The 25370-nt window shown below is 43.1% G+C and overlaps 1 protein-coding gene and 1 pseudogene across 9 annotated transcripts in view; both read right to left on the reverse strand.

Moving 5' to 3' along the window:
• MRTFA (myocardin related transcription factor A) overlaps positions 1-25370 on the reverse strand; it is a 208093-nt gene that overhangs the window by 28716 nt on the left and 154007 nt on the right. For all 9 annotated transcript variants that reach the window (XM_078334601.1, XM_008990884.5, XM_078334625.1 and 6 more), the window contains one exon: positions 21898-21963. In XM_078334601.1, coding sequence (XP_078190727.1) covers positions 21898-21963 — 66 coding nt within the window. The remainder of the gene's footprint in view (positions 1-21897; positions 21964-25370) is intronic.
• LOC108590255 (large ribosomal subunit protein eL33 pseudogene) lies at positions 10316-13062 on the reverse strand (annotated as a pseudogene).

Raw genomic sequence — 25370 nt, forward strand, 5'->3', positions numbered from 1 at the left:
CTGTCTCCCTTCTCCCTGCTACCTTAATGGCTTTGCCAGGAGAAGCCAGCATCTTACTCAAAACTGCATTTTTCCAGACACTCCTAGAACGCAGTTTCTAGAAAGAGAAGCCCTCAAAGACCAGTGCAGAGACAAGAGCCATGGGTGTTTATAAGAATATACATATTCAGTATCAGAGGGCATTTATCAATCCTTTCCTGCTGCCCTGAGAGCTGGTTCCATTGGAGCTCTTGTGTGGCTTCACGTGAACAAAGGGAAGTATGGAGTACCTCCTGAATGGAAAAATAACCAGCCTCCCGAGAGAAATAAAATGAACAGAAGTGGCCAAGAGGTGTGGCATTCTTAATAACAGTTTTAGTTCTAGATGTGAACTGGTTGGCTGGTTACAACTACTAATTAATATTCAGTTCCCTCTTTCCAACACCCATTTTCCTGCTCCTCTAACATGTTTACTGCCTAAATTAAATGAGTCATTTGTGAATTAATGAAATAAAAAGAGAAAAACTGTTTCCACTTTATTTTACAATATATACTGGCATCCAGGCCAGGCGCAGTGGCTCACACCTATAATCCCAGCACTTTCAGAGGTCGAGGCAGGTGGATCATGAAGTCAGGAGTTAGAGACCTGCCTGGCCAACATGGTGACCCCATGTCTACTAAAAATACAAAAATTAGCTGGGCATGGCGGTGCACGCTTGTAATCCCATCTACTACGAAGGCTGGGGCAGGGAAATTGTTTAAACCTGGGAGGCAGAGGTTGCAGTGAACCGAGATGGTGCCACTGCACTCCAGCCTGGGTGACAGAGCAAGACTCCGTCTGGGGGGGGGGGGGGCGGTGGGGGGGGGAAACACACACACACACACACACACACACACACACACGCACGCACGCACACAGGCAACCAATATACAGCAAAGGGGGAGCTCAGTGCATGACAAAGATGTGTGATGACAGTACAGGAGCCCCACGGCCAGAATGGTCTTGATTTAATCTGGCATCAAAGAGTAAGCATGAAGACTTTTTTTTTTGAGACAGAGTTTCGCTCTTGTTACCCAGGCTGGAGTGCAATGGCGCGATCTCAGCTCACCTCAAGCTCTGCCTCCTGGGTTCAGCCAATTCTGCCTCAGCCTCCTGAGTAGCTGGGATTACAGGCACGTGCCACCATGCCCAGCTAATTTTTTGTATTTTTAGTAGAGACGGGGTTTCACCATGTTGACCAGGATGGTCTCGATCTCTTGACCTCGTGATCCACCCGCCTCGGCCTCCCAAAGTGCTGGGATTACAGGCTTGAGCCACCGCGCCCGGCTGAAGACTCTTAAAAACCAACCTACTGCAGTAATTTAGGTTATCAAGCCAATACTTTTCCCTCCCCAGCTCCAGATTTATTTAAATAAGTAGGTAAATGAGTCTTCTAGTATTCACAAGCAGTTCTAGAAATGCATCTGAGCAAGGAGTAACAGCAATTCATTATCAAACCTCATTTCCTCATCACTATCATGAAGGAATATATACTGAGTGCCTAGGTCTGAATGTTGCTTTATTAGGTGTTATCGTAATAAAAACAATGGTTCCCATTTCTGATAAGATCATATGCCAGAAGCTCACCAACAATTCTGTATCCAGAGGAACTCAAAGGCTATGAACATAAATTACACTTAACAGAGGTCACTGGAGTGCCACAGTCCAAGTAGCCCTTCTTTCATGCAAGCCAGTGGGGTTTCTTTTTCCACTGTGGATGCAGGGAGCATATACACAGAACATCCATGGGGGCTACATGTGTATATGGGAATGAACCCATTTAACGAACCAGGTAGGAAACTAGAAATATATCCATCCATCCATCCCTCCCTCCCTCCATCCGCCTACCCACCCATCCACCCAACCTTCCATGTATCCAATAAGCAACCCTTAAGTAAGCACAACCCTTAAGTAGTCACTGAGGATAAGAATATACAGATGGGGTCCCAGCCCTCAAAGAGAGTTCATGGTCTAGTGGGGGAAAGAGACAGTTACAACCTAAGATGGAAGTAAAATAGTAGTGGTAATTTAAGGTGCTATAAAAAACAAAAAAGGCAAAATTTGACCTGAGTGAAGAGTGTGTAAATGAATTGAATAGGAACACCAAACACAGACAAGGAAGAGTGGGGAGATAACTGAGGCTGAGGAAGAGCCAGAGCACAAACATGAAGGTATAAAAGAACAAAGCAAATTTAAAGAACTACAAGCAGTTTTATATGGTTGAACCAAGGAGTTCATGTGAGGATGCTGTGGCTGGAAGAATAGGCTAAGCCCAGTCCATTAACAACTTTTTTTTTTTTTTCCCTTGAGATGGAGTTTCGCTCTTGTTACCCAGGCTGGAGTGCAATGGCACAATCTTGGCTCACCGCAACCTCTGCCTCCTGGGTTCGGGGAATTCTCCTGCTTCAGCCTCCTGAGTAGCTGGGATTACAGGCATGCGCCACCATGCCCAGCTAATTTTTTGTATTTTTAGTAGAGACGGGGTTTCACCATGTTGATCAGGATGGTCTCGATCTCTTGACCTCGTGATCCACCCGCCTCGGCCTACCAAAGTTACAGGCTTGAGCCACTGTGCCGGGCCCCCATTAAGAACTTTAATAGGCTGGGCACGATGGCTCACACCTGTAATCCCAGCACTTTGGGAGGCCAATTGGGAGGGGGGGATCACTTGAGGTCAGGAGTTTGAAACCAGCATGGCCAACATGGCAAACACTGCCTTCACTAAAAGCACAAAAATAAGCCATATGTGGTGGTGCACAACTGTAATCCCAGCTACTTGGAAGGCTGAGGCAGGAGAATGGCTTGAATCCAGAAGGTGGAAGTTGCAGTGAGCCAAGATCACGCCACTATACTCTAGCCTGGGCGGCAGAGCAAGACTCCATCTCAAAAAAAAGAAAATAGAAAAAATCCCACGAAACTTTAATGTACTACTGTAGGGACTTCTGCTTCAGGGAAGATGGGGTAGATGTATTTTTCTGTATTTCTGCCACTAAGTAGTTAAAACTCTTAACATTCTATATAAAGCAATCAAAAGTAGATTGTAAAAGGTGGAGAAAACTGGCTAGGGATCTTGGGACCCCAAAAAAAGACATGATGGTAAGTTTCCCACCACTTTCTTTTTTCTGCTTCATTAAAGGCTTAAAGTTGAAGATGATGGCAACCCCAAAATGCCAATGAGTACAGCCAAAAAAAAAAAAGCCCCAACAAAACATATCCTCTCTAGCCAAAGGATTAGGAAAGGACAGCCCAGCATGACAGGAAACTTTCAGATACTCGTTCTACTCCAAATACCACAGAAAAAAATGGTGGTCTCATTCCCACCTTTCCCTAAGGCCAAGTTAGGAATCTAGACTTCCATCCTTGCAAGGGTGTAATGAGATACACCACCCCTTGCTGGGGTGGTGGCAGAAAGGGTCAAGTAGGAAGCTACTTTCATTCCTACCAGCCAGTAACAAACACCCCTCCCCACCTAGCATTGATAAGGCCTCTGCCGCCCAGCTGGATGATGTCAGAGGAGGGCTGGTGGAGAGCCATAACTTTCACCACTGCCCAGTGGTAATGAGGGCATGCACACCATGGTGAAGACTATAATGGGAGCTGGAACTCTCATCCTCAATGAGAAGCCCCTCTCCTACCACCAACTCAAATGTCAATGGCTGCCAAATGGAGAACCTAAACTTCTACCTCCACCTGGTCATAACGAGATGGCACCATCCCCACCTTCCCTACTGAACCAGTGTCAAAAAGGTCAGCTGAAACAGGAAAGAAAATGCAGAGAATCATAACATACTACAAAATGTCCCGGTTTAAATTTAAAAATCACTCAGTACACTAAGAACCGGGAATAGCTCACACTAAAAAAGAGAAAATCAAGAGATGCTAATACCAAGATGACAGATGATAGAATTATCTGACAAAGACTGTAAAGCAGCCATAATTTTTAAAAATGCTTCAATGAATAATTATGAATATTCTTGAGGCTGACCATAGTAGCTCACAGCTGTAATCCCAGCACTTTGGGAGGCCAAGGCAGGTGAATCACTTGACGCCAGGAGTTCAAGACCAGTCTGGACAACATGGTAAAACCCCATTTCTACAAAAAATTCAAAAATTAGGTGTGGTGGCAGGCGCTTGTAATCTCAGCTACTTGGGAGGTTGAAGAAAGAGAATCACTTGAACCCAGGAGGTGGAGGTTGCATTGAGCCGAGATCATGCCACTGTACTCCAGCCTGAGTTACAGAGTGAGACTCTGCCTCAGAAAAAAAAAAATTATGAATATTCTTGAAACAAGTGAAAATACAGAAAACCTCAGCAAAGAAATAAAAAAATCTCAGCAGACCAAGCACAGTGGCTTATGCCTATAATCCGAGCACTTTGGGAGGTTGAAGCAGGCAGAACACTTGAGTCCAGGAGTTTGAGACCAGCCTGGGCAACATGGTTAAATCCCATCTCTACAAAAAATTAAGAAATTAGCCGGGTGTGGTGGCATGTGCCTGTAGTCTCAGCTACTCAGAGTGGAAGGATCACTTCAGCCCAAAAGGTCGAGCTCAGGCTACTGTACTCCAGCCTGGGCAACAGAGACCCTGTCTCATAATTAAATACAAATTAGAAATCCCTGTAAAGAAACTAAGATATATAGAACAAAAAATGAAATTTTACAACTGAAAAATATATGAACAACAACTGAGGACAATAAAAAAGAAAAAAAGAACTAAACAATATAAAGAAGAATAAAGTGGATAATGACTGAGTGAACTAGAATACAGAAAGAAAAGAGACTGGGGAAGGGAAATAAAAGAAAAGAGCCTCAGGAACCCATAAGAGTTTAACAAAAAAATCTAACGTTGTGTCACAGAAGTGCTGAAAGAGGAGAAAAAGAGGGCGGGGCTGAAATAGTTCTTAAATAACTGCTGAAAACTTTCCAAATTTGGCAAGATACATAAGTCTACAGATTCAACAAGCCAAGTTAAATCCCAAATAAGATAAACTGGAAAAAAATTTATAGTAACATACGCCATAATTAAGCTTTTGAAAACTAAAAGAAACTTAAAAGCAGCCAGAGAAAAACCATTTGAATGACAAGTGTATTTCTCATCAGAAAACCATGGAGCCCAGAAGGAAGTGGCACAGTATTTTTCAAGTGCCATTAAGGATTGTATCCTGAGATAGAAGTGTAGCCACCACATTAGTCAGGGGAGGGATACATGACAAGGAAAAGATATAATCAGAACTGCATGGATGGGGGTGGGGGAGTTGTTTCTGACTTGATGTTTCATGTTTAAAAAAAGATGAAGGCCCAGAGCAGTGGCTCACACCTGTAACCCCAGCACTCTGGAAAGCCAAGGCAGGTGGATCACTTGAAGCCAGGAGGATGGCAACAGCCTGGGCAATGGGGTGACAACCACTCTACAAAAAATATTTAAAAAATTAGCCAGGCATGGTGGCAGACACCTGTAATCCTAGCTATTTGGGAGGCTAAGGTAGGAGAATTGTCTGAGTCAGGGAGGTCCTGGCTATAGTGAGCTGTGATCACACCACGGCATTCCTGCCTAGGCAACAGAGAAAGAGCCTGTCTCAAATACATAAAATAAAATGAGCAGGAATACACCTGGTAACTGCCATATATTCATTACCCCTAAAATACACGCTCTCACAACTCCCTTCCCACCTTTTAATTTTGCATTTTTCAAACCTACAGAAACACTGAAAGAACAAATAATGAATACCTTTATAACTCTGACCTAGACTGACCAGTTATCTTTGAACCATATTTGTTCTCTTTCTCTTTCTCATACACCGTATTTATTTCTTTTCATTTATGGAATCACTTCAAAGTTGCAGATATCAGTTATGACATTTTACCCTTAAATTCTTCAGTGTGCATTTCCTTAACATAAGGATTTCTCTTACATAATTAAGATACTTTTTTTTTTTGAGACAGAGTTTCACTCTTGTTGCCCAGGCTAGAGTGCAATGGCACGATCTCTGCTCATTGTAACCTCCGCCTCCTGAGTTCAAGCGATTCTCCTGCCTCAGCCTCCCTAGTAGCTGGGATTACAGGCATGCCACCATGCCGGGCTAATTTTGTATTTTTAGTAAAGATGAGGTTTCTCTATGTTGGTCAGACTGAGTCTTGAACTCCCAACCTCAGGTGATCTGCCCGCCTCGGCCTCCCAAAGTGCTGGGATTACAGGAGTAAGCCACCGCGCCCAGTCATAACTAAGATACTTTTATCACACCTGACAAAATTAACAATGCAATAACCAACGTCCATATTTGAATTTCCTCAATCCCCCCCAAATGTCTAAAAACTGTTTAGATTTTTCCCCTAATGCAAGATTTAATTAATAATCATGCACAGCATTTGGTTGCTGTCAATTTAGTCATAATCTAGAACAGTATCCCTGCCATTTTCATTTTCAAAATACTGACTTGTTTTAAGTATCTAAGCTGCTCGTCTTACACAATGTTCTATATTCTAAATTTGCTTCCTCATGATTAGATTTAGGTTAAACATTTTGGCAAGAATACATAGGTTTATATATACTTCTTAACATCAAGAGGCACATGTTATCAGGCTGTATAACCACTGATGGTGCTAAAAGCTTGAAAGGTGACAGCAGATATTTCTGTCTTTGTAATTAATACATAATCTATGTGGTATCATTTTGAAGCCATGTGAAAATCCTGTTTCCCCACAAGTACATAATGGTATCACCATCTATTGATGATCCCTGTCTGAAATCATTTTTACAAAACTAATTCTTCAAATAAAATTGTAAAATATCAAGGACTGCATTTTTATGATCACTCTAGTAATGATCAAGAGGCCACTTAAAAAAACAAAATGGAGTGACTGGATGAATGGTTGTGACATTAACACTCTCAGACAGGTGATAAGGGGAATAAGTTTAGGGCAGTGGGGGAGAGACTGTGCTCAGTCTTTCAGAACCCCAGACCTCAAGGATAGGCATGGAGGAGAGCCCGGCACAGGAATCTGAGGAGGGTCACAGAGGCAGGGAAGAGATGAGGCACAGCTATTACCCAGAGTAAGCTTCAAGAAAAAGCCTGTAAACAGAAAGACAGAGAGATGCTAAAAGTGGAAAAGTCAGGCAAAATAAGACTTATAAAGTTTCCAGAGGATCACTTATGCTTACGACATGGCCAGTGGTGTCAGAAGTATGCCAGTGGGATGGAGGAAGTAGATACTTACTGCAACAGATTAAGGAGTGAATAAGAAGTAAGAAAGTGGAGTCAGAGGTATGTGTCCCCTAAGAGGTTATTTACAGATGTGCTAATGATTCCTTACTCAATCACTCTTCCAATAAATATCTGCGAGCCTACATATGTTGGACCCCTGTTTCAGTGTTGGGTTATTCACGTTTTCGTGGAGCTTAACACTCAACTGAAGAAACATGTGCATAAAACAAATACACAGTAGGAGGTGGTGTATGCTATGAAGAACTATAAAGCAGGGTATGACTGACAGAGAGTGATGGGGTGAGGTCATTTTTTATGGAGGGGTCAGGGAAAGACTCTGAGGTGACATTTGGCTGGGCATGGCAGCTCATGCCTGTAATCCTAGCACTTTGGGAGGCCAAGCAGGCAGATCACTTGATCTCAGGAGTTCAAGACCAGACTGGGCAATATGGTGAAACTGTCTCTTTGAAAAATACAAAAATTAGACAGGCATGGTGGCACGCACCTGTAGTCCAAGCTATTTGCGGGGCTGAGGTGGGAGGATTGCTTGACACTGGGAAGTTGAGGCTGTGATGAGCTAAGATTGAGCCACTCCACTTCAGCCTAAGTAACAAGGTGAGACTTTGTCTCCAAGAATTAAAAAAAAAAAAAAAGGTAACATTTGAGCAGAGATGTAAAAAGAGGGAGTGCACTCTGTACTCCTCTGGCGGAGAGCCCTCCAAGCAGAGAACAGCAAATGCAAAAGCTCTCGGTGGGATCCTGCCTGTGTGGCATCAGGGAGGCTGGGGTGGCAGGAAACAAGGAGAAGAGTGGGTGGAAACACAGTGAGACAAAGCCACACAGGATCCTCTAAAGCTCTGAACTTTAAGGAGAAGAAATAAAGTAGAATGGTGCCTGTGAACCTCGACGCTGACAAAAAGGCTTCTGAGGGTAACATAAATAAACAGATTTGCTGAAAATGATCTCCTTGTTTTTCCTCCGATAAACTCCATGATGTGTTAGAAACTACCTCACTTGTGCTTCTTAGTACTTACTATTTTCCACATTTTGCAGTTGGGAAATGACTTGCCTGAGATCACATCCTAATCAACTACAGACTGAAGACTAGACTCTGGTTCTTCTGATTCCAAATCTTTATTTGCATATATTTCAGCAAGAGGCGGCAGAGGGGAAAGGAGTATAGAAAAGACATTTTCATGATCAAGTATCTATTCTCCCCAGCAAAGTGCGTGATATGCCAGGTGCAGTGTGGTTGTAAACCCAATACTTTTTTTTTCCTTCTTTTTTTGGAGACAGAGTTTCATTCTTGTCGCCAAGGCTGGAGTGCAATGGCGCAATCTCAGCTCACCACAACATCTGCCTCCTGGCCATTCACCTGCCTCAACCTCCGGAGTAGCTGGGATTACATGCATCGGTCACCACGCCTGGCTAATTTTGTATTTTTAGTAGAGACAGGGTTTCTCTATCTGGGTTAGGCTGGTCTCAAATGGTCTATCAGACTCAGCTTCCCAAAGTGCTGGGATTATAGGCGTGAGCTGCCCTACTGGGCTATAAACCCAATACTTTGGGAGGCCAAGGAGGAAATACTGCTTGAGCACAGGAGTTCAAGACCAGCTTAGGCAATATAGCAAGACGCCCATCTCTACAAAAAAATTAGCTGGGGCTGGGTGAGTGCGGTGGCTCACGCCTGTAATCCCAGCTGCTAGGAAGGCTGAGGCAGGAGAATCACTTGGACCCAGGAGGTTGCAACAAGCCAAGATCATACCACTGCACTTCAGCCTGGGCAACAGAGTAAGACACTGTCTCAAAAAAAAAAAAAAAAAAATATATATATATATATTAGCTGGGTGTGGTGGGACATCCCTGTGATCCCAGCTACTCAGGACGCTGAGGTGGGAGGATCACTTGAGCCCAGAAAGCAAAGGCTGCTGTGAGCCAAGATCACACCACCGCATTCTAGCCAGGGCAACAGAGCTAAACCTGTCTCAAAAAACAAACAAACAAAGATGAGAGGCCGGGCATGGTGGCTCCAGCCTGTAATCCCAGCACTTTGGGAGGCCGAGGCAGGTGGATCATGAGGTCAAGAGATCAAGACCATCCTGGTCAACATGGTGAAACCCCGTCTCTACTAAAAATATAAAAAATTAGCTGGGCATGGTGGTGCGTGCCTAATCCCAGCTACTCAGGAGGCTGGGGCAGGAGAATTGCCTGAACCCAGGAGGCGGAGGTTGCGGTGAGCTGAGATCGCGCCATTGCACTCTAGCCTGGGTAACAAGAGTGAAACTCCATCTCCAAAAAAAAAAAACAAAAAACAAAAACAAAGATGAAACAAAATGTGGACGGGTTACCAAACAAATAACAAACAACAGTGATTTTAATCTAGTTTTTTACATTTGGCCATCTTTTCCTAGCTATTCCTTTGGAAATAAATGCTGCCTTGTCATTTCCTCTAATACTGGCAATGGGATAGCAGGGAAGGCTTCAGATTTAACCTCAGAAAATGTGTCAAAGGGGCACAAATTATCCTATTCCTTTTCCCTTCAGCGCAGCAGAAATGGGAGTATCTGTATAATCAAACTCCATCCAAAGTTAACTGAGTCTTTTGCCACATCCTTTGGCCCGAGCATTAGAGTTTGTCGTGCAACTTTAGGCAGTTAATTGACTTGCCAAAACTGACCTGCGATATGGAATAAAGCTATAAGAGAAGCAGGCGAGCCAGGCTTTTCCAAACAGCACTGGAGATGAACGCTCAGAATTTTTCTGTACCCAGTCATCTTATATGCAGTAGCCTCATCTTAGAAATTTGCCATTAACTATTGAATCATGTGGACAGGTCAATCCTCTACTTCAGAACTCTTGGAAAGAAGAAAGTAAAAATATTCTATACCATACTCAAAATAAAAAGGGGATCAGCAATCCATGGCCCAGTGTTTCTCCAAGTGTAGTTCAAGAACAATTTGCACGAAAATGTCTGTGGTGTGCAAGAATCTCTTGACATGCAAATCCCTAGGCCTTAAGAGTTATTGTTTTTTCTTTTTGACACAAAGTTTTGCTCTTGTTGCCCAGGCTGGCGTGCAATGGCACGATCTCGGCCCACCGCAACCTCTGCCTCCCGGATTCAAGTGATTCTCCTGACTCAGCCTCCTGAGTAGCTATGATTACAGGCATGCGCCTCTTTTTTTTTTTTTCAAACAAGAGCACAAATCCAAATTTCTTTATTGACTTTTCATTAGTTTAAATCCTTGAGGGGTACAGCATCACTCAGATTCTGTGTCCAACAGACTTAGCAAGAAGGTTGCTTCGGAATTTGGCACAAACCATGTCACTGTTTCCGTGGGCCCGAGTTACCTTTCCCCAGATCACTCTAGTTTTGTTTGGTTTGCTGCCTGGAGTCACTGTGTTATTCTTTGCTTTGTATACGGCACATCTCTCGCCCAAATAGAATTCTGTTTCATCTCAGGCATAAACACCTTCAATTTTAAGAAGAGCTGTGTGCTCCCTTTGGTTCTGGAGACCCTGCTTATAGCCAGCAAAAATAGCCTTGGACCACAGCCTTCCAGACAGTTCCTTTTAAAAGTCCTGTTCCCAGCAGGCCTCCAGAGGAGCCAAGATGGTGGTAAGAGAGCTTTTTTTTTATTTTGAAACAGAGCCTTGTTCTGCTGCCCAGGCTGGAGTACATTGGCATGATCTCAGCTTGTTGCAACCTCTGCCTCCTGGGTTCAAGTGATTCTCCTGCCTCAGCCTCCCTAGCAGTGGGATTACAGGCGTGCACCATCATGCCTGGCTAATTTTTGTATCTTTAGTAGAGATGGGGTTTCACCATGTTGACCAGGATCATCTTGATCTCTTGACCTCGTGTGATCCACCGCACACACACACCCGGCCCCAGCCAATTTTTAGTGGTGATCGGGTTTCTCCATGTTGGCCAGGCTTATCTCAAACTCTAGACCTCAGGTAATCTGCCCGCCTCAGCCTCCTACAGTGCTAGGATTACAGGCGTGAGCCACTGCACCTGGCAAGAGTTAAAATCTTTAGTAAGTTCTCTGGGTAATGCTAGAGCCACTAAATTTGAAAAACACTGCTTCCCTAATTTAACAAAGGCCAGGAAGAGGTGAGAAAGTAAGAATTTTATTTGCTTATTCTCTAACACCAGGTGCTGATTAAAAGTACACTTGGTAAAGAAGGACTTAATGAATATTTCCAATAGCTTGATTCAAAATGTCAAATCTGTTGGCTGTGTGGGTAAAGAGTTTGAATTTCCTGGACTCCTTTCAGGATCACTGCAATGCATTATTTTTCTGGGAATCAGAGAATCTGGGCTTTTTGCCATTTTCCTCACACCCTAGCTAGGGCCTAGTTCAGATGGAATGGATTCCACCCTCTGACGTTTTTACCCGGGCGTGGTAATCACCCAATGGAAGGCAGCTACAGAAATATAGTCCTTGGTCTTAGCATCCAAAAGGTGAGGAGCACAGAGGTTCACTGGTAATGCAGGGAATGGAGAGAGTCCCTCACACACTGAGTGACAGAAGAGGTTGGCCATGTCACTGGTGTGTAAGGGTTGACACTAGCACTAGATAGAATTTTTCTTAGGATTCCATATCCAGGTAGATCAGAATCTCTTAATCTGGGGTACACGGTACCCACTTTAGAGCAGCTATAGCTCCCTGAAACTGTGTGACTTTTAGGTGCTTGCTTAGACAACTGTGAGAGGATGTGGAAGACTATGAAGAATACATGGCACAAAATAAATCAAGAACCTCTGACATACCCAAGGGTTATTATGCAAATGTAGAAAGACGCCCATGGCCTTCAAATTTCACAACTAGCAGACATAAACAGCAACCTGAAAGCACTTATACTGAAGGACTTACAAATGACAGGGTTACTCTCTCACTTCCACTACCTGATCTCACTGACTATGGGTCCTGCTCTGATGCTGTTTTCAATTTTCTTTTTAAAAAATAGTTGTATTATTTATTTATTTATTTATTTGTTTGTTTTTGAGATAGCGTGTCACTCCGTCCCCCAGGCTGGAGTGCAGTGGTACAATCTTGGCTCACTGCAGCCTCGATCTCCCAGGTTCAAACAGTTCTCCTACCTTGGCCTTCCAAGTAGCTGGGATTAAAGGCACCTGCCACCACAGCTGGCTAATTTTTTTATTTTTATTTTTTAGTACAGACAGGGTTTCCCCATGCTGGCCAGGCTCATCTCAAACGCCTGACCTCAAGTGATACACCCACCTCAACCTCCCAAAGTGCCGGGATTACAAACATGAGCTATCACACCTGGCCTCTTCAATTTTCAAAGATTTTTAAAAGTTGAAATTTGGGCGAAAGCATAGCAGCCTATCATCAAAAATTCCCATCTGGACAAGAACCATTATAAACTGTGATTTTCAGGAATTAGCACAGAGTGTGTAGCGAGAAAACCTGGATTGGGTCTGCCTATTTTTCAGTGGCCGTGTAACCTACAGCAAGTCCCATGATCCCTCTGAGGCTAAGTAGTCTCACCTGCAAAATGGCAATGACACTAACTGCTGCACTGGGTAATTATTAGCATTAAAGTAAAAGTGCTTTGCCACCTGCTAGGGGCTATGTTAAGCTTAAGGGCTGTTACTGATACAACTTTTTTATTCTTTATCACCATTCTGAAAGCAGCAGGAATATGGAGTCAAATGGTGAGAGCTAACTGGACTGGGCTTGATTTCCATTTTTTGTCTTTCTGTTTTTAGCTGACACACTAAAATGCCTATAAAAATCCTTTAACAAAGACCATCAACCAGAGTTCTGTCAACAGTTCCAGAGACTGACCATGACAATGAACACCAAAACTAAGTTCATGCGAATCAAAGAAAGAATCTGGGTGGTGGGGTGTGGAGAAGGGACTGCATATTCTGGCACAAGCAAGGATCCAAACTAACAGTCATAAAAGGTTCTTCATACACATCCTGTTTTGGTATGCACACTTGCCACCACCCCTGTTTTGGCACCAGCTATCACCCCCACCCAAGCCAGCAGGAAAACCAACTACCAAGAATGAATGTAAGAAGTGACGACTCAGGATGCTAAATCTTTTCCTTCCCAACAATGGAAGCTGTTCCAGTGTCTCCTCCTCTTGACCCAATGATGGTGAAAGAGGCTCAAGACTGGGAAAGGTGAGCACACAATCTAATTCAGCACAAGTCTCAACAGACACAGTGAATTCCAAAAGGTTAATGTACTATTGGTTAAATATTTTGATTCTGACCTTCTAGGCTTCTCTTTGACATATGTGCCAGCCATGTTTATATGTGGCTTTCACACCATAGCCCAGTGTAAGGCTCTGGATCAGTCTATTTTCACTCCAGTATACTCCTTGGTAAAGTGCAAACCAATTTTTTAAAGAAGCTATTGCCTCTTTCTGAAGTCCCCGTAATCAGTATGCCTAAGTGATCAGTTTAGAATACAAGCTCTAAATCACCTATGCCCTCCTGCAAGTAACATCCTACTTGGCTGAAGACTTTTAAATCACCACCATCATCAGTTATTTATCAGGTCTCCCCTTGGGCATGTGATTCTTTAAGATGTGTATTGTGGCCAGGCATGGTGGCTCATGCCTGTAATCCTCGCACTTTGGGAGGCCGAGGTGGGAGGATCATGAGGTCAAGAGATTGAGACCATCCTGGCCAAGATGGTGAAACCCTGTCTCTACTAAAAATACAAAAATTAGCTGGGCGTGGTGGTGTGCGCCTGTAGTCCCAGCTACTCAGGAGGCGGAGGCAGGAGAATTGCTTGAACCCGGGAGGCAGAGGTTGCAGGGAGCCAAGATTGTGCCACTGCACTCCAGCCTGGCTCCTGGTGATGGAACGACTCTGTCTCAATCAAATAAAATAAAAAGATGCGTATTGTTCGGTAAAACAGTGAGTACTATCTATAAGTGACTTTATAACCCTCTTTTATTCTTGATAAGAAGTTAGCCTTGGATATCTCAGATTCTTCAATAACCAACTACTAATGAAACATAACACCTGCTGTACTTTTTAAGATATTAATCTGTAACAAGAACCCATATCAAGAAGTCTACTTTTAGCCAGGCACAGTGGCTCACGACTGTAATCCCAGCACTTTGGAAGGCCAAGGCAGGCAGATCACCTGAGGTCAGGAGTTTGAGACCAGCCTGGTCAACATGGTGACACTTTATCTCTATTAAAAAATACAAAAATTAGGCATGTGTGGTGGCAGGTGCCTGTAATCCCTGCAACTTGGAGGCCGAAGCAGGAGAATCTTTTGAAGTCAGGAGGCGAAGGTTACGGTGAGCCGAGATCACCTCACTGCACTCCAGCCTGGGCAACAGAGCAAGCCTCTGTCCAAAAAAAAAGAGAAGACTGCTTTCTATAGCCTATTCAATATAGCTCATGGTTGGATTCTTCTTCACACTGAACAATGAATACACGCAGAACATGAACATACCACTCACTGCAGAGTATTATTTTAGGACATGTTAGCAACTGGCCAAGAAGGAGGTTCTATGCTAGTCAATGATCACTGAGGCAGAAACACATCCTACAAGAGCACAAGAGAGAGGAGGACCCTGACACAAATGCGACATAAAATGCCTGGGAGTGATGTGCCTTGTTGGTCTTCTCCAGGGATACAATGGAAGACTCCTGAAGCCACATACCTAACACAATTTTCTCCCAGCTTCAACTCTAGGGATCAGGTCAGTCTCACTCCTGGAAAATATGTTTCACTACGGTGTTTATCAAATGCAACTTAAACTAGGGATTCCACTACAATTACGCAGGGTCTTACTCTGTCATCCAGGCTGGAGTGCAATGGCATGAACACAGCTCACTGCAACCTCAACCTTCTGGAGGTTGAGGCTCAAGTGATCCTCCTGTCTCAGCCTCCTTGCTAGGACCACAGGTATGTCATACCACGCTTGGCTAATGTTTTTTTATTTTTTGTACAGATGGGGGTCTCATTTTCTTTCCCCAGCTGGTCCCAAATTCCTGGGCTCAAGAGATCTTCCTCCCTTGGCGTTCCCAAGTGCTAAGACTGCAGACCTAAGTCACTGTGCCTGGCCTAAAACTCCACTTTCTAATACAAAAGCAACTAGCCAAATTTGACTATTTTAGAATAGCCACATGGGCCTATTTAAATCTAAATTAAAATTAAATAAAATTAAAAATTCAGTTTTCAACTCTAATGTGTTCAACAGTACATGTGGCTAGCGGTTAGTGATACAGAAATAGTTCTATCTTCATTCAACATACTATTGGACAGGGCTGGTCTAGATGCCAGATCTTCTGAATTCATAACTTGGAGAAAAAAATCCCATGGCATCCCAGTATGTATGTATGTATGTATGTATGTATTTCTGAGATGGAACCTCACTCTGTCGCCCAGACTGGAGAGCAGTAGCACAATCTCGGCTTACCATAACCTCTACCTCCGAGGTTCAAGTGATTCCCCCTGCCTCAGCCTCCCGAGTAGCTGGGACTACAGAAATGCAACACCACGTCCGGCTAATTTTTTGGGTGTGTGTATTTTCAATAGAGACAGGGTTTTGCCATGTTACCCAGGCTGGCCTCGAACTCCCGGGCTCAAAGTGATCTGCCTGCCTTGGCGTCCCAAAGTGCTGGGATTACAGGTGTAAGCCACCATGCCCAACCCATCCAAGTATTTAATAAAGATGGCTTGATAGTGACAATGTTAAATCATAACCCTTTCCTGTACTATAACAAGAAACAATGAAGATTTAGGAAGATCTTTCCAGGGGTTACAAAAACTAAACATTACTTATAATTTTTTAGCAGAGGGGTATATTAAAAATCTGTATCTTCTCAATTTTTCTGGGGAACTGAAACTTCTGCAAAAAATAAAACTTATTTTAAAAGATTCAGGGGAACCTCTTTGCACCTATTCTGGTTCAGGGTTTGTTCAATAAATAAAATTAAATTTAGGCTAGGTGCAGTGGCTCATGCCTGTAATCTCAGCACTTTGGGAGACCAAAGCAGGCAGATCGTCTTGAGTCCGGGAGTTTGAGACCAGTCCGGGAAACATGGCAAAACCCCATTTCTACTAATAATACAAAAACTAGCTGGATGTGGCAGCATGCATCCGTAGTCTCGGCTATTCAGAAGGCTGAGTTGGAAGGATGGTTTGAGCCCAGGAGGCGGAAGTTACAGAGCTGAGCTCTCACCACTGCACTCCAGCCTGGGTGACAGAACCAGATCCTGTCTCAAAATATAAATAAATAAAAATTTTTTTTTTTTTTGAGACGGAGTTTCGCTCGTTACCCAGGCTGGAGTGCAATGGTGTGATCTCGGCTCACCGCAACCTCCACCTCCTGGGTTCAGGCAATTCTCCTGCCTCAGCCTCCTGAGTAGCTGGGATTACAGGCACGTGCCACCATGCCCAGCTAATTTTTTGTATTTTTAGTAGAGACGGAGTTTCACCATGTTGACCAGGATGGTCTCGATCTCTTGACCGTGTGATCCACCCACCTCGGCCTCCCAAAGTGCTGGGATTACAGGCGTGAGCCACTGCACCCAGCCAACAAATAAATTTAAAAAATAAAAAGATATATGGTTTTCTTTTGGCTCATTTTATCTTTACTATCACCATTACTGTTACCGTATCGGCTCAGCCTACCGTAAAATAAGTTGTAGTCTCTGTATTCTTTGATTTCTTTTATCATCTCTGCACAAACTGGGCTAGCTTAAGGTCCTAGATTCTGTCCACTCATTACTAAATCCTGAATATCTCATTAATAAATCACAAGCTAATCCATTTTTTTAAAAAGAATTAGTTTTAAAAGAGCTTTACCAAAATGGATTTGATTCAAATGTACTCAAGAAAAAGAATGTTGAAACTTAGGCTGCATATAATGTAACGATTCCCAAGTTACAAGTACAAAAACATTATTAAGAAGAAATGCAGGGCCAGGCATAGTGGCTCATGTCTATAATCCCAGCACTTTGGGAGGCTAAGGTGGGTGGATAACCCAAGGTCAGGAGTTCAAGACCAGTCTGGCCAACATGGTGAAACCACGTCTCCACTAATACAAAAATGAGCTGGGTGTGGTGGCAGGTGCCTGTAATCTGAGCTACCCAGGAGGTGGAGGTTGCTGTGAGCTGAGATGCCGCTGCTGCACTCCGGCCTGGGAGAGCGAGCGAGAATTCATCTCCAAAAAAAGGGGAAGAAATGCAGCTTCAGACAGGGAGAGATCATAGTAATCAATCCTGGCACTTTTAAGAAGAAATTTTAACTCTGCTGTGGGTGCACAGAAACACCATTAAAAATGAAAAAACAAGCTCGGTCAAGAAGACAGGGCGGAGGATCTATAGTACAAAAATTATTATTTCCTCACATGTTTGCCGAGGTTTTTCTACTATTTGCACATGGGAAAATAATAAATTGAGGGTTAACTGTAGGATTAGAAACATGCTACTCTATGCTATTTCTCAAGGATTCTCAATTATAAAAGACTGACAAGCTGCTTCTCACATCCAGAAAGATTACAGGAGACTTTTTTCTGATTTGTCTAGGTCAGAACTTCCACGTTTTCCTTTGAAAGGTTATCCTCTGTAACAGCTCTCATGCCTGAACGGTTTTCTTAATTTTCGCTTTAACCTTATGACCCTATACACCTTTAAATGTCACAGAGAAAGGCTGTATGGGAAGCTTTGAGAATAAAGTGTGCCAAATGTGACCAATTTCTTCTGTGAGTCTTCATCCTGGATATGGTGGCATTCCTGGTCTTAATCTTTGGATTTCAAGACCAGCTCCCTATCTCTGCCATCCTTCCTCTTCCTCAAGATATGTGGAACTTTAGACATCATTAGTGAAAATTTAGGGCCTAGACTATATAAGCCTCTGCTATCTGGCACTCTGTATTTGGTAGAGTTTAAGTGATGTTAAGTTTGAAACATGTTTACATAATGAGACTAATAAAGAATCCTGGGAAATGATTCTGTTTAACAGCACATCAGAAACCAACTTCTATATCTCACAGTTGAGATGCTATGAACAGAGCATATCAAGCAGTAGAGAGAGGTATATAGGAACTGAGGGATTCTTTAATCCCTTAAACTTTATGGAAAGGTCACACCCCAACATTGAATGACATAGAGAAACATGAACAACCTTGAAAGGAAGGGAGCCACTGAAGCACACTGTGTCCTACAGATACGACAACGTCAGGACAGCCAGCCAGTTCTACATGATAACTATGTGCAAGTGTTCTGGAAGATGACGTAGATGGGTTTTTTTCCTTTCCAGAGGTAGAAATATTGAAAGGAGAAAAATTTTATATTAGGTATCAACCAGAAATGATGAGACAAAATATAGCTATGATTCCTTGCCCCTTCCCTCAACTTGAGGGCCATACCTACCTCCTGAGTTGTACAACAAACTTAAATCTGAGAGCTCTTTTCAGAAACCCCTCTGGCTAGCCAGGCATGGTAGCTCATGCCTATAATCCCAGCACTTTCGGAGGCCAAGGCGGGCAGATCACTTGAGGTCAGGAGTTCAAGACCAGCATGGCCAACATGGTGAAACCCCATCTCTACCAAAAAAAAAAAAAATAGCTGGGCATAGTGGTGCATGCCTGTAATATCAGCTTCTCAGGAGGCTGGGGAGAGAACTGTTTGAACCTGGGAGGCGGAGGCTGCAGTCAGCCGAGATCCCACCATTGCACTCCAGCCTGGGCTACAGAGTAAGACTCCCATCTCAAAAAAAAGGAAAAAGAAACACCTCAGGCCAAGAAAACGGGAATGGAGGTAAGCACATCAAACAAGATGTGACTTTTTTCAGATCTCCAAATATCAATGACAACTTGCTGACCATTTGCAATGTGCTCCTAGCAGTGTTCATATTTTCTTTAAAAGATATGGTGTGGGCCAGGCGCGGTGGCTCACGCCTGTAATCCCAGCACTTTGGGAGGCCGAGGCGGGGGGATCACGAGGTCAAGAGATCGAGACCATCCTGGCCATGGTGAAACCCTGTCTCTACTAAAAATACAAAAATTAGCCCGGCATGGTGGCATGCGCCTGTGGTCCCAGCTACTCGGGAGGCTGAGGCAGAAGAATCGCTTGAACCCAGGCAGAGGTTGCAGTGAGCCAACATTGTGCCACTGCACTCCAGCCTGTCGACAGAGTAAGACTCCGTATCAAAAAAAAACAAAGATATGGTGTGGAGGGTAGGGAGTGGGGTTAGTGGGAGACAGGAGGATGACTGAGTGTCAAGGTGGCAGAGGATGTTGAAGATTACAACAGGAGTTGGGGGATACAGGGTAGTGATGAGGGAGGGTTACTCACTAGGTGGGTGGTCTAGTTTAAAAAAAAAAAAGCCTTAATTTTGGGAACACAAGACCCTATCCATGTACCAACAGGTACACAGATGAGGAGGAAATTCACACCTGAAACTAACATTTTCTCTCATAATCTAAGAATTTGTTACCTACAAATTCTTCACTAGGAACACTAATAACAAGACTATGTCCATGGCTGAAGGTGGATCTTCATATATTAGAAAATGCAATATTCTTATAAAAGCAGGTCATTTCTATTCCTACAGGAAAGGCACCTGTAGTCCCAGGACTACTTGGGAGGCTGAGGTGGGAAAATCTGCTTGAAAGCCAGAAAGGTGGAAACTGCAGTGAGCCATGATGATGTCACTGCACTTCAGCCTGGATGACAGAGAAAGAACTTGTCTCAAAAAAAAAAAAAAAATTTTTTTTTTTTTTTTTAAAGAAATAGACCCCAGACTCTTTATACTTGTTATAAGGTTCTAACTCTTAAAAATGGACCCTTGGGAGGCCAAGGTGGGTGGATCACGAGGTTAAGAGATTGAGACCATTCTGGTCAACAAGGTGAAACCCCGTCTCTACTAAAAATTCAAAAATTAGCTGGGCATGGTTGTGCACGCCTGTAGTCCCAGCTACTCGGGAGGCTGAGGCAGGAGAATTGCTTGAACTCAGAAGGTGGAGGTTGCGGTGAGCCGAGATCGCGCCATTGCACTCAGGTCTGGGTAACAACATCGAAACTCTGTTTCAAAAAAAAAAAAAAAAAAAAAAAAAGGACCCTACCATTATTGTGGTAGGTTCATCCTGACTTGCTTAAAAGCCTTCGATGACTTCCCATTGCACTTAAAACCAAATCCAGCTGAGCATGGTGATGTACACCTGTAGTCCCTGCCACTAAGGAGCCTGAGGCAGAAGGATTGCTTGAGAACAGGAGGTCGAGTCCAGCCTGGGAAACAAAGCAAGATTTCACCTCTTAAAAATTAAAATGAGAAGTCAAATCCACCTCCTCTGTGTGGGTGATAAGACCCTGGCTCTGGCCCTGCCCACCTTACCCATCTTCACACGTGCCACCTTCTCCCTCTCCACCATACCCCAGCCACAATGGCTTCCTTGATGATATCCAAACACACCAACCTCTTGCCTGCACCAGACCCAAACACTTGCTTTTTCTTCTGAGCCCTCTTCCTGCTTTCTGAATGGCCAGCTACATCTGATCCTTTAGATCTCAGCTCAAATCTTTCCTCTTCAGTGAGGCCTTTCTTGAACATCTTATTCAAAGTGACCCCATCTTATTCCTATTACTTATTAACACACCAATCAGTGAATTTACTTGATAGTACTTACCATGTTGCACTTCATGGCAATTCCTGCTCTGAAAGTTCATGCTCTGAAATTTGTCTCTTTATTACCAGTCTTGCCTTTCTAAATATAAATCACCTGAGAGCATGAACCCGATTTATCTTGCTGTATCAACTAGCACATATTAGGTTCTCACATTTTGAATGAATGAATAAGAGCTAGGAAAATACAGGATCAGTCAGTCAGCAGATAATAAGTTAAAATGAAAAACATCAGTTCTCCCACTATGAAGCCAGAAGTTGTATGACTTTTTTTTTTTTTTTACTTATGCTGTATCCAAGTAGTGATAACATACAAATAGAAAAGAGGGAGAGCCTATGTTCTCTGCTGATTTAAAAAAGAAATATCAGAAGGATCAAAACCTCGCTAGCTCCAGTTTCCACTCTGTTTATAATGCTGTTGGTATTAAAAGCAAATTTCCTTACTTCTAATAGATTCCAAGGATTGGTTTCATTTTTCCTAAGGGATGCACTTCTGCACCCACTGAGCCCAGTGTTGTGACAGAGCCATAATCGACTCTACTCAGTTATGCTCACACCCAGGCCAGCCTTAGAGTATCTGAGGATCTCATTCTACATAAAACTGTGGTTGATTCAAAAATACCAGAAAAGAGGTTTCTCTTCCTAAGAACCAGAACATGAAGGCAAAGCATATGCAAGAAGTAGTTCTTCCTCACAATACCCCAGGCTCAACATCTGCCCCTCCTGTAAAGGGAAGTTTAATAGAGTGAAAATTCTTTTAAAGGTGCAATTCCAAAGTTAAGGAAAATTCAACGGCACCATTTACACCTCATTTAAACCAGGTTTGACCCTTTAAACCCAGTTTGTTTCACTGAACTTAAACAATTAGTTATCTTAACTCCTTAGTGACTAAGCCTCCAAACTTGGAAAGTCATGAGAAAGAAAAGAGTGGAACATAAAACCCATTATACTTGTTTTATTTTAGATGCTTCCTATGGCATAGTTGGCACATATGACCATGTCCTAAAAGCAACTCTACCAAATGCTGAGAGAGAGAGAGGCACTTACGCGGCATGATCCCTTGGCTCACCAGCTCTTCCCGGGTCCGGCGCTGCTGGAGCTTCAACTGCAGCACTGCAGGGCAGCAGAGAGAGAGGAGAGATGAAGGGTCAGTTGGTTATTCCATTTCAAAAGACACATTTTCAAATGCAAAGTCTAAAAACAGAAGGATGTAGTGTGAAAGAAGGAGCCCCTTGAAGTGCAACTGTCTGTAATTGCAGAAGTGGCCTGATACAGCAGAGTTTCCGTATTCTGCTGTGGGCGGTGAGAGGAAGTTGCGAAGGGTCTTGCAGGGCGATAACAATCCACAAAGCACTAGAGTCTTGCCTTTTGATCAAAACCTCCAAAACACTGAGTCCTCCTCCTAAAATTAAAAAACATGAATTCCAAACTCAAAATATAACAAGGATCATCACCCAGCAGAAAGTTTTGCAGATGCTCTATGCTTTCTTAACAAACGTTTACCACCATAAGTATAGTGAAAGAACTACTCACATAGATCAGGAAGTACTATTTGTAAACTCTTTCCTTTCATATCTAAAAACTATAGCAATTTCACCAAGCGATGCCTTTTTCTAGCCTAGAAAATATTTTATCATTAATATGTCTGTTTTTCTTCTTTCTGTTCACTTAGAGCCTTTTCTGTTGAGGTGAAACAATCAAGCTAGATGACGCAAAGCACATCCGGGCTAGGGGAGACTGATGGGTGTTTTCTCTTATTTTCATTCTGGCAATACTGCTTAATGAAACAACTTAATAGGGATTTTTTTTTTTAAGTTAAAAATCAATTACCTCTCTCTCTCTCTCTCACACACACACACACACACACACACACACACACACAAATCAGTTAAACCTAAACAGTATTAAAACTACAAACTATGCAGAATGATGATGGCACAGCTGTCATTCAGAGACTGAATGAAAAGATGTTCAAAGGAGGAGGACTGGGAGGATACCAGGAGCCAGAGAAAGTCTCCTTACATAACTAAGTATTTGGCTGGGCGCAGTGGCTCACGCCTGTAATTCCAGCACTTTGGGAGGCCGAGAAGGGCACATAGCAAGGTCAGCAGTTCGAGACCAGGCTGACCAACAGGGTGAAACCCTATCTTTACTTAAAATACAAAAACTAGCTCGGCATGGTGGTGCGTGCCTGTAATCCCAGCTATTCAGCAGGCTGAGGCAGGAGAATCGCTTCAACCTGGGACATGGAGGTTGCAGTGAGCCGAGATCTCATCACTGTACTCCAATTAGCCTGGGCAACAGAGTGAGACTCCGTCTCCAAAGGAAAAAAACAGTGCAGGGGCCCTCTAAGTCACATCTAAGAGGAACCAGAATCTACTGGAAATCATCTTCATATCTGCCTTTTCCATCCACAGAGAAGTTTTTAGGGAGGCTTCCAAGAATGGCAGAACCATAACCATGTTCCTCACTACACCTCAAATTCAGTAGATCCAAAGCCAAACTTGTTTTCCTCCCAAAAACCTAATCTTTACTTCCCATCCTTCTTACTTCAATTATATCACTCTCTTTCCCAGTAATTTTTAAATGGCTGAGCCAACTTCAACTCTACCTCCTCACACTCACACTCTTCTCCATCAGTTTTACCTCATCATGTTTTCCCATTCTGCAGTGGTAGCTCCCTGGCTGTCTCCTTACCTGTACTGTCTCTCTCCCATTGTAAGTCATCTTAATCAAGGCTGGCCAGTTACTCTTAAGTACCATAAATTTTTTCCTACCTCTTTTATTCACTTCACCTGGAAATGCCTACCCTCTTCATCTGAACTTCCTGACTCCACAGCATTCAATTACTCTAGGCCTCCTGTGAACTACCTTTTATGTGTTGTGAAAAATTATAATAATATTTTGCCTTGTGTAATAGTAGCCTTTGAACATATCTTACCTCTCCTAGCAGTTTATAAATTCCTAGAGAGAAGAGAATATGCCTTATATATATATGTCCACCATAGCACTTAATACATAGTAGGCATTCATCAATTGTTTCTTGAGCTGAACTGGATTCAAAAGGATGTTACAAACAGTCTGAGACATTGAACCAAGAGGCTTTTATTATTTTACAAATTAACATTGTTAAAAACAAAGCCTTGGAGAACTAAATAAATAAAAAAAGGAGGAGCTACACTAATAGCTGACATTTACAAAACATGCACTCTGTGCCAGACACTGTTTTACATTATTTTATATTTTAACTTATTTAATCTTTGTAACAGCCATATGAAGACAGGTTTTGGTGTTCTGTTGTTTCAAGACAAGGTCTCACTATGTCACCCAGGCTGGAGTGCAGTGGTGCAATCTGTTGACTGAAACCTTGACATCTCCGGCTCAAGTGATCCTCCCACCTCAGCCTCTGGAGTAGCTGGAACTATAGATGCATGCCACCACTAATTTCTGTATTTATTATTATTATTTTTTGTATATATGGGTTTTCACCATGTTACCCAAGCTGGTTTCATACTCCTGGGTTCAAGTGACCTGCCTGCCTCAGCCTCCCAAAGTGCTGAGATTACAGGTGTGAGCCACTGTGCCCGGCCAAGATAGGTATTACTAATCCCATTTTACAGAAAAGAAAAATGAGGCTCAGCAGGAATAATACACCTAAGGTTATCCTGCTAATAAGAAGTACAACAGGATTTGGAGGCAAGCATTCTGATTCCAGAAGGTGGGCTCCTTACTTTGCCTCTCTAGGATCTTCCGAAACCCTGCTCTGCTGAGATAACAGAAGTGTAGGGTGATCACCTGGGTTCATTCTCTGGTGAAACAGACAAAAGGGCTAACTAAAATGGATGGTTCAGACCAGGGTCAAAGGAATTCAGGTAATCAACTTCAGTAAAACAAATTTACTCTAGGAAGTTGATTTCAGAAAAAATTGTAACCATAGGTCAGCAACAACTGCATTAATAAAATACAAATAATGAGTGTGCTACTATGTGTCAGACCCTGTGTTAAGTGACTGTCATGCTTTTATTTAATCCTTAAAACAAAAAGCCCTGTGAGGATGCTACAGTTATCCCCATTTTACAGATGAGAAAACTAAGAATCAGACCTTTAAAAGTTTGCCTTCTGGGCCGGGCGCGGTCGCTCATGCCTGTAATTCCAGCACTTTGGGAGGCAGGTGGATTACGAGGTCGAGAGATCGAAACCATCCTGGTCAACATGGTGAAACCCCATCTCTACTAAAAATACAAAAACTTAGCTGGGCATGGTGGTGCGTGCCTGTAGTCCCAGCTACTCAGGAGGCTGAGGCAGGAGAACTGCCTGAACCCAGGAGGCGGAGGTTGTGGTGAACTGAGATCACGTCATTGCACTCCAGCCTGGGTAACAAGAGCAAAACTCTGTCTCAAATAAATAAATATATATATATAAAAACAGTTTGCCTTCTGGCCTAGCACGGTGGCTCATGCCTGTAATCCCAGCACTTTGGGAGGCTGAGGTGGGTTGATCACCAGGTCAGGAGTTTGAGA

Source organism: Callithrix jacchus, chromosome 1, assembly GCF_049354715.1.
Source record: "Callithrix jacchus isolate 240 chromosome 1, calJac240_pri, whole genome shotgun sequence".
Taxonomy (NCBI): domain Eukaryota; kingdom Metazoa; phylum Chordata; class Mammalia; order Primates; family Cebidae; genus Callithrix; species Callithrix jacchus.